Source organism: Daucus carota, chromosome 5, assembly GCF_001625215.2.
Source record: "Daucus carota subsp. sativus chromosome 5, DH1 v3.0, whole genome shotgun sequence".
NCBI classification, from domain to species: Eukaryota; Viridiplantae; Streptophyta; class Magnoliopsida; order Apiales; family Apiaceae; genus Daucus; species Daucus carota.
This window is the reverse complement of record NC_030385.2, coordinates 28705469-28715434: the sequence shown is the minus strand read 5'-3', so window position 1 is coordinate 28715434 and position 9966 is coordinate 28705469. Positions and strand designations below refer to the sequence as shown.

At 36.0% G+C, this 9966-nt stretch overlaps 1 protein-coding gene across 1 annotated transcript; it reads right to left on the bottom strand.

Annotated features, from left to right (window-relative positions):
- Window positions 1-6300: 6300 nt before the first annotated feature.
- On the bottom strand, window positions 6301-9258 carry LOC108220125 (uncharacterized). Its single transcript, XM_017393803.2, has 3 exons — window positions 8979-9258; window positions 6909-6967; window positions 6301-6810 (listed from the first exon to the last, which is right to left on the bottom strand). Exons 1-3 carry the CDS (start codon window positions 9105-9107, stop codon window positions 6483-6485), a joined length of 516 nt encoding a protein of 171 aa, XP_017249292.1. The 5' UTR covers window positions 9108-9258; the 3' UTR covers window positions 6301-6482.
- Between the last annotated feature and the right edge of the window lie 708 nt (window positions 9259-9966).

Here is a 9966-nt window from a genome sequence, read left to right as displayed (position 1 = left end):
GATGTATTAAAAAGTGGGCTTGATAATTATTTTTTGAATTTTATTTTTTAGAATAAGAATTTATTGTTTGTATTTTGTTATGACAAAAATATATAGATAATAAGTCATGAAATTATGTTTTCTTATGAATTAAAAAAATACATGCATAAATTTACGATTGAGATATTTATTTGTGAAAATGTTATAAATATAAAGAAATCCTAATATTATAAACAATAAATAGATTATATATATTTTTTAAATATAATTTTCAAACTTTTATAAAATATAGGGCTTTTTTTATTCATAACCAACTTTAAAAGAATATTTTCGAAAATACTACCATCTTTTAAAACAAATTGCAAAAATACTACCTTCTCTAGAATCTTTCCAAAAATACTATCTTTTTGAAAATATCTTCAAAAATACGATGGTTGCATATGCAACCATATATGTAACTGCAATTCTTGATTTCAATTCCAGTTTTCAAATGTCATTTTCGATCTCATCTTTGATTCTATTGTAATCTAATGGTCCCGCCAGGAGTACCCATACATCAGTTTTAACTTACAGTTTTCAGTTGCATTTAGTTGCATATGAGGTTGCAACTTGCAACCACCATGTGTGTGTGTATATATATATAACTTGCAACCACCATGTGTGTGTGTATATATATATATAGATTCCAAAGATGAGGTCGAAAATGACATTTGAAAACTGGAACTTGAAATCAGAAATTGTAGTTGCATATATGGTTGCATATGCAACCACCGTATTTTTGGAAAATATTTTCAAAAAAATAGTATATTTGAAAGATTTTAGAGAAGGTAGTAATTTTTGAAAATAAGATTGAAGAAGGTAGTATTTTTGAAAATAAGATTGAAAAAACAGTATACAAAGTAATTTCTCTAAAATATATAATTTGCATATAGTTTTAAACTTCCGATATGGTATACGCGCATGGGCGGATCGGGGGACACGTGCCCCCCAAATTATTTTTTTTACATTTTTCATTATTCTAAATTTTACAAAATTACAGAAGTGCCCCTCCAAAATTTAAAAATATCCCGGTGTTTTCCGAAAATTTACTTGGTACCCCCTAAGATTTCGTTTCTATCCTCTTTGTAGACGCATTCGTGAGTTGTGGGTCATTTCATTATTCCTTGCTGCACAAACTTTATAGGTACGTAATTACAAACTTATACTTGAAATATTTAAAAAAAAATTAGAAAGACCAGTTACTTATTGAAATAGCAACCAAAATAGCAGGTGTTCATATTGGACGGCGACTTCACTGGCAAACTCCAAATTTATGTTACATCAAATTGAGATTGTTTATGAATTTAGTTGCTAGTGAACAAACTCCACGCAAACTCGTCAAATCTCGTTTTAGTTCAGCTTGTATGAAACTTGAGCTTGAACACGAAGCTCGGGTTGAAATCGATAGCTCAAATTCAGAATATACTTCTGAGAAAATATACTTTTTCTATATGTCATTTTAAATATTTGCATTTCTGATTAATTTAAAGTGAGAACTGTAAAATTATATCTGTTTTTAACTGAAAAGTAAATTTTTAGCCGAATCAAAAAAAAAAAGTAAATTTTTATTATCAGTAACGGGAAAAAACGAACATGAAGATCTTGTCTGATTGTTGATGGTTAACTAAATACCTGTTTTTCTAAAATTACTAAACTTTGTCTGATCAATTTTATATTGTCTGATTGTTGAAGGTAAATAATATTGTCTGATTATTGATTGTTTAATTAAATCAGATCAGAAATTAAATTAGTTAGATTCAATATAATGGTGCAGGATATATTATAATTTGTAAAAGTGATGCATTTTTTAACTAAATTTTGATCTCCATATGGGGATTTTGCGGATCATAAATAAACATCATTTCTGAACACCAAAATTTTATACTACCAGCATCGTGAATTATTGTTCTTTCTAATGGTATTTTAAAGGAAGGACAAACTATTATACTTTAATGTTGTAATGATATTAGTTTAAGATAATATATCAAATTTTTTCTTGGGATCTCATAATTAAATGTAAAGGAGAAATGCTAGATTTCTAGAAACATTTAGGCTTAATCAATTAAATATAATTGAATTATATCTTAAACATATCCTCATCTTCATTGACATTTGTCAGCCAAGCTCATGCTTGTCCTCATCGGTTTTTATCTGCAAATTCCAGTCAACTAATCAAACCTAAACCTTTATCTAATTCGTTTTTATGCTATCAAGTTACGTATTATAAATTTCATGATAGTAACTTGCACACGTGATAATCTTTATAAATTAGTAAAATATGTAATTCGATCATCACCAAATGTATTACGTACTTTAAATTACATACGGTTTACGTATTTTACCGGACATTTAGTTGTGTTACTTGTAGACTTTAAATGCCTGAACGAGTTCTAGTTGAATTTTGAATAGAACATTCGGTAGAGCAGATGCATTGTGCCTGCAAGCAATGTGATCTTTACTTGACAAGTCCACAGGTTCAGGTTCGGAATTGCAGAAAGCTGCTTTTAAATTTATCAAACGGTTCTTCACCTGGTTTTCAGTAAAAATTTATGTTACTGTATGCAACAGAGCCTGAGACCCACCAAACAAATAGTAGCAATTCTGTTTAAAACTAGTTAGGAGTATTGTTTACTGTTAGCTAGCTTTTGGATCAGGTTGATGTGAAAGTTGCCATATAGTATTAGGATTTTGTTATAGCCAAATTTGGCTAGGTCCTTTTTGGACCAGGTATGTACTTAGTTTAACTAAGTAATACATGAATTGGGCTAAGAGTCCTATATAAAGGAAGGACGCGTCCTCCTGCTTATAAAGTGAGGACGCGACCGACCCTTGAAGAGACTAGTCTGAACGAAAGGACGCAGCCCTCCGTGACGTGACTGATCCGCCGATGTTGCGTATCTTAATGAAGAGGACGCGTCCTCCGCATCGGAAGGAGGGATGCGTCCTCCAGGTCACACGTGTCCCATGAAGAGGACGCGTCCTCCTGCTTATAAAGGGAGGATGCGATCGACCCTTGGTGTTGCGTGAAGAGGAGGCGTCCTCCTGCTTATAAAGGGAGGATGCGACCGACCATTGGTGTTGCGTGAAGAGGACGCGTCCTCCGAGTCACAAGGAGGGACGCCTTACTTGAGAGTGTTGATGGAGAGACGCGACCGACCTCCGTCCACCCACGTCGTGTAATCTATGGAGGAGGGCGCGCCCTCTTCGGAGGTGACCGAGGGGCGCGTCCCTTGTAAGAAGTTGACCATGAGATGAAGACCAAGGGCGTGCCTTTAACGGGGTGTCCTCGCCTCCCCAGGGGCGCGACCTCATGTTAAAGAACGACCTGTCTGATGTGTTGTTGGAGTGGTCGATGGGACGAGACGGCGAAGGCAAGGGCGCGCCCTCAGGGGTCGCTCCCACATGTAAACACATATTGTAAGAAGGCTCTTCCTATGGGAGAGCGTACATTCGCTGAGACAACCCTTCCGAGGGAGACGAAGACCGCCCCTCCGGGGATAGGAAGACCTACCCCTCCGGGGGATATGACGACCCCTCCGGGGGATACGACGACTCTTCCGAGGTGTTGTAGCCGTTTTTGTACACCATGTAGAGGGGAGGACGCGCCCTCCTCCGGACATAACCCGGGGAGTGCGGTCTCTTGTCCAGTAAACAGGGATGGAGACGGGAATTGGGAAGGACACGTCCTCCCTATCAGGGCGCGTCCTTTGACTCAGAAGAGGCATAATTATGAAATACATGATGAGAGAGAGAGGATGAGTGAGTCTCCGTGACGACCCTTCCGAGGGATATGAAGACTAGTTACCAAGCTCATTTGGTAGTTACCAAGCTCATTTGGTAGTTATCAGGCTCATCTGATAGTTCCCGGGCTCATCCGGGCATGATCTACAATCCTCAATCCTGCTATCTGCCGAGTTAACCCTCGTGTGGGGGCTTGAGGTGATCATGGCTCTTGAAGGCCCTCCGGGGTAACACGAAGGCCGATCATATGTCTGGATCCTGTATTCTGGTGAGTTAGCCCTCATCGGGGGATTGAGACGATCGTGTAATTTGGCTCCTTGTCTACCTTGTTTGAAGATGAAGACCTCACCGAGAGGTGAGGACGTGTCCCTGCACCTCGAGGGGTTAGTCATGGCTCCCCCAGATAACTTCTCCATAAGAGTCGTGGTAGATGCTATCTCTCGTAGTGGAGATATCGTTGAATCCGTGATCTATTTGGATTAGGAGTCTGAGGTAGTCATACTCAAGACTAATTCTAACAGGAGTAGGATTCTCCAAGATGGGCCTTCGGCCTATCTCCGACCTTATCGCCAAGAGGCCTAGTCCTGATCAAACTAGGACTCCTGGTTCAATAGAACTACGTATGGCTTGATCCCCTATAAATATAGGGGTACGTAGGCACATTGGGGGATCATGAGTTGAGAGCACGTGAGACCAACTCAAAACCCTAATCTCAGCCACCCCCTAAAACAAACAACCACCACTCTCCGGCGACTAAAACCACCGTCGTAGATCTTGATTCCGGCCATGAACCTCATCTTTGTTGATTACCAAATTCCTCTATCAACAGATTTGATCATATATCGGTAGTGATTCTGGTATTGAAGCACTTCTAGGAGTGGAACTTGTTGTCCCGATCAAGTGATCATTACATTTTGAGTGGGAAAACCGGGATGCTTGATGAACAATTCTGTGACATTGCTCTGGAGTCTCCATGAATATCTGATTCAGGACCATGTCCATGACAATGATTATCGAGGTCATAGCAACCAGTCAGGGGTCATTTTAATAACCACCGGCCACGGGAAAAAAGAATAATTCAACCTTTTTGACTTTCATTTTTTGTGATGGAAGTTTATTAACACTTCTGCAGAAGTTGCAGATAAACCTCTCCCAGCAACCTAATGACTCAGACACCAGTAATGTTGGTGCTGGATCAGAACGCGTACTATATTTCTTTTCAAACAGATATATATTTTGTTACTGTTTAAGCATGTAATACTGAAGGATGACACGGGAAAAATCAGATTGTCTGAGACAAGCCTCTTTGAGTCCATTACGAGAAAAGAGTCGTATTAATAATACAAATATATAAATCCTCCTAAATTTGAAAATGATCATAGCATAAGAACATTCATGGAAGATTTGCTTGATCTTTCGACAATGTCATCAGAAAAAATACCGGGAGTCCGGGACAGATGCTTATAAAATAATTCACAACTAGAACACCTAATTTTTATCTACCGCTATAACAACAAAAAGGCTATACTCTTTATTTCTACTTAATATTAGGGGGAAATTTGTCCAGCAATCTTTATATGCTCCTAAACTGTTTCTTGTTACTTTAATCAGATTTAATTGCAAATAGTTATTGACAATTTTTTGCATGCTATAAAAGAATTGAGAAAGAGAATGGTGATATGGTGTGATGAATGAGAGTAATACTGCAAAGAGCATGAATATTATTAATTCTGTAGGTTCTCTTTTACAAATTTTTCAAGAAACTCACTCTTTCTGCATGCATATACATAATAGCAAGTCTATATAATTAGTTAAGCTTTAGCACACAAGATATACACGCAAATTTCTTAAATCAAGATGAAGAAAAGAGGGACTTACATGTTATATGCAAGTATTCTGATTCTGGTTTATGTGTTGATGATATCACCGAGAGGCCATGGGCAGGGAGGAATATTAGAAGGATACATTTGCCTGCAGACTCTTGAAGAGGTGCCTGGGTGCTTCCAGGACTTGATTCACTCTGTCATAAATCTTGAATTAAGAATACTAGGGCCTGCCTGTTGCAAGGCTGTGCTTGACATAGATCGTGATTGCTGGCGACAATTCTTTCCTCCACTTCACGATCTTACCATACCTGTTTCACTCAGAACTTACTGCAATATAACATCAAACTCGTTACTTTATCCACAACAAGAGGTGACACTGCCGCTGCCACCGCCACCGGATACCTACACCATCAACACCGCCCTCCCCCCAAATCAACATTAGTGACACTGGCCGCAGAATAGCAGTTTATAAATGCCACAAGCTTTATCTTGTTTATTATCAAACAAATCACACAAAAAGGGCATCAATGCCTTGTCCCATTTTTCAGTTCAATGACTATTTAAAAAAAAAATTAAGCATCTGCTTATGTTGGGTTTGTTGAATTTTATGGCCTCAGACCATCTTTACTTTCTTTGATACTGTATCAACATTATAACGAAGTCCAACTCTTGCATCATTCAGGGAAGAATAATTAGAAGAACAGTTGACCCTATCTAGTCCTGAATAAGTTGTACCACAGCGAAATATATCATTACAATCTGTCTCATAAACCGAAGATCATTCAGAATACCAACAGGCTGATTTCCTACATAATAACTGATAAAAAAAAGCACTCCTTCCTAGTTAAGCTACAATCCAGACAAATCTAAAGAAACCCAAGCAATGAATAAAGTACTTTACTTTCTCTTCTTAGCTGGTGGTGCGTCCTCTTCGTCCTCGTCATCTTCATCTTCTTCGTCCTCGTCGTCATCACCTTCCTCGTCCTCTTCGTCCTCGTCTCCATCATCTTCATCATCACTGCCATCATTGCCGTTAGCCACTGGATCCTCCTCAGGATCTCCCTCTTCGTCATCGTCTCCTCCCTCTTCACCAGAAAAATCTTCATCCCCCTCATCATCATCCTGTTCTGCATCATCATCATCTTCATCGTCATCCTCTGTATCACTGCCATCTACATTTTCGGGTTCAGGGCTTTTCCTTCTGTGCAGCTCATCCTTTGGAAACCTGCATATTATGTTTGTAGATTGAGCGATCTGATTACTATACCTATGACTATAAAAGTTCTTATAATTGAAAACAGCAAGCAAAAAAAGATCATTTACCTTCGATCACCTCCAATCAAGTCGAGTAACCCGTTTTCATTCTTTAGTAGAACTTCTGCCTGCAAAAATGATTTGGTTTTAGTAAGAAATAATATTTAGCTTACATATAAATAACTTCTAATAATCACCGGTTCACAATAATATGCAACTTCATACTTTGGTCTTAGCTGATATACAAAAGACTGCCAGAATCTAAGGCAAACACTTGGCTTTAGAAAAACTAAATATGTAAGAAGCATAAAACACAACAGATGGCCATTAACCATAATACTATCAAGCCTATTCAATATTGACATACTGGCGCACTGAGGCTGCAACTGGGACAGGTTCAGAGGGGCAAAATTATAATAAGTGACTGAACTTGAATACCTATGCTTTATACTTGCACCATTAATGTTCTCTTCCCTAGTCTTCGGCAGTACCTTCATACAATCATACTCTTCGCTTTTCCCAAAAAATTCAAAATGCAAAAATATGCAACTCTGCTTTTAGACTACTATAGTTTTTCCCATCAAAAACTCACATCCCAATCATAATGACAACCGATGTTTTAAATTACATTTAATATCATATCCATGAATCAGTAATATAGGTATGCACATTCATATGAATCTAGATACAATAAAATACCAACAGATGCCTATTAACAAATTACTATAAACAAATTGATTCGAATAAGGAAAAATATATTCTGAACATAATTGACTGCATAAATTAAGAAAGTAATTGCCTTTAATCACAAATAATAGTATTCCAAAGCGGAAGGCAAATCTAAACTAGATTAAAAATATACAAGGCGAACAATAAAATCACAAATTAAGATTTCCTGCTCAAAGTATTCATATTAATAATGACTTAAAGCATATCATGTTAGATGGGTCGCGCTCAAGAGAGAACCAATGCTTAAAATAGAACCATATAACCATTGAGGTTCTGCTGCGGAACCCTATATTTTTCATAGATTTTCAGGATCTAAATCTAAATACATGGTTTTTTGCATCGTCATGTGTGTTTAAAAGTAATTTCAAAATATAATCCATAAATAATACATTCTTTTCATGTAAATATAAGGTAGTGGTTCTAAGGGTTCTCTCCCTAATGGTTCTCTCTGGAACATGATCCCATGTTAAATATACAAAGAAAAATCTTTTTATAATACAGAAACAACATTTCAAATATAGGAAATTCTTCTTTTCCCTATCGAACAACAATAGACTGGGATAAATGTTAACAGCACAGAGGAAATACTTCTTATAGGACATTAAGAAAATAGTGAACTATAAGAAAGTGAATACAGATGCCAATTTCCTGCAATTCTTACTTTCTAAAAACTTAACAACTCAAAGCTTTTCTGGGCTCGTTCCTTTCCCAAACACAAGCAATATAGGATGTATTAAGAATATTTTTGGAAGATATTTGACTATGCTCTCCAGACTACAAACATCATATAAAATTACAAAAAATGAAACACATTAATACATCTATTTAGATCTAAAATCAACTAATAGCAAACAAAGCATGAAAGCATTATTTAATTAGGGTAAAAAACACTATTATAAACATGATCAAAAGCACAAATCAAGAAATTTCATTAACTTAAATCACATTAACAGTTCTAATAACAGCGAATAGTATGCCAAACCAGAAAGCACGAGGTGTTCACATAACAATTCCTTTCAACACCTATTAATAGTTTAACACTAATTCACGCTAACAATCACAATTGCAAGTTGTTCAAAAGACTGTTAACAAATCTTTAGCGTGCTCGAAAAAAGTTACATATCTACTAATAGAATCACTTAAATCGCATGCGAAAACTCAAAAGACAAAACAAAAACACCCAAAAACAATAAATCACACACACCCATCACAAATTTACAATTAAAACCACACACAAGATTCAACAAGCACATAATGCAAACCAAAATCAACAATTAACGAAAAGGGTCACCAAGAAACACAAATTCACATCAAATTCAACAAAAACTACCAATAAACTGCAATTTAACTACTAAAAATTGACTAAATCCAAGTAAAACATGATAAAAACCAAAACTTTACAAGAATTACCAGCACAAGAAAGCAAATAAGAGCTTTTTGAGCAGTCAAAACAGTGTCAACCACCAAAGCTTGCACAAAAACAGACGCAATTGGCTTCTGCAAAGTCAGTGCGTCAGACTTATAAGTCACCATCTCCATTACCCCTAAAGAAAAACTGATTTTTAGGGAGAGAAAGTGAAGGAATTTGAAGTGATATGGAAGAGAGAGACAATAGCTTATTATTTTGTGTGTGTTATATATAGGGGGTGAGGGGGTAAAAAGATTAGGGTAGGATTTTAGTGTCGGGACGAGAGTACAAGAAAATAAAAAGGCAGGGTTTTGGTTTGTACAAGCTCTAGGGTTTTGTGGGATGGCATCTATCGTAATTATCTGGTTTTTAAGGGTATTTTGTTGCCCATATATTTAATTTTAATTAATGAAATTGCAAACTGAAATCAATGATATATTTAATTGGGTCTTAATCAAATACAAATTTATTTAAAAATAAATTAAAATATTAAAATGTAACATATATAATATGAATTGATCGTTGGTCGTGGAGAATGATATCAAGTTTAAAAAATCCTAACTGATTGACGGGAAAAACCAAATAAAAATAGAGGAGATTATGAGAATCATATGTATGCTACGGTTGTTTAAAATTGATCGGATATTAGGATATTATTTAAAATTTGTTGAACATATGGACAATATTGATCGACTTCATTCTAAAAATAGTATAGCATATTATTAATAGTTTAGATTGTTATAAATAAAAATATCACTTCAATATGGTAATAAATGATATAAAATCTTTTTACATATTTTTTATCTGTACGCATAGGTTCGATAAATATAACTAAGAGCATTTTCAACCATACAAACTCTTTAGCTAAAAAGTGAGTTGGCATTTCAAATATAAAAAATTTAGCCAAGTGTTGAAAAAATCATACTACATGAACCTGTATTCTATAATTTTAGCCAACCTCTGGTGAATGGGTATATTTGTCGAACCTCT

Bases quoted from the DNA above. Each gene is read 5' to 3' on its own strand.
- LOC108220125 (XM_017393803.2), bottom strand. From the start codon at position 9,107: ATGGAGATGGTGACTTATAAGTCTGACGCACTGACTTTGCAGAAGCCA. The intron at 6,968-8,978 runs GTAATTCTTGTA...TCATTTTTGCAG, and splicing joins TTATTTGCTTTCTTGTGCTG to GCAGAAGTTCTACTAAAGAA. The intron at 6,811-6,908 runs GTAAATGATCTT...CATAATATGCAG, and splicing joins TTGATTGGAGGTGATCGAAG to GTTTCCAAAGGATGAGCTGC.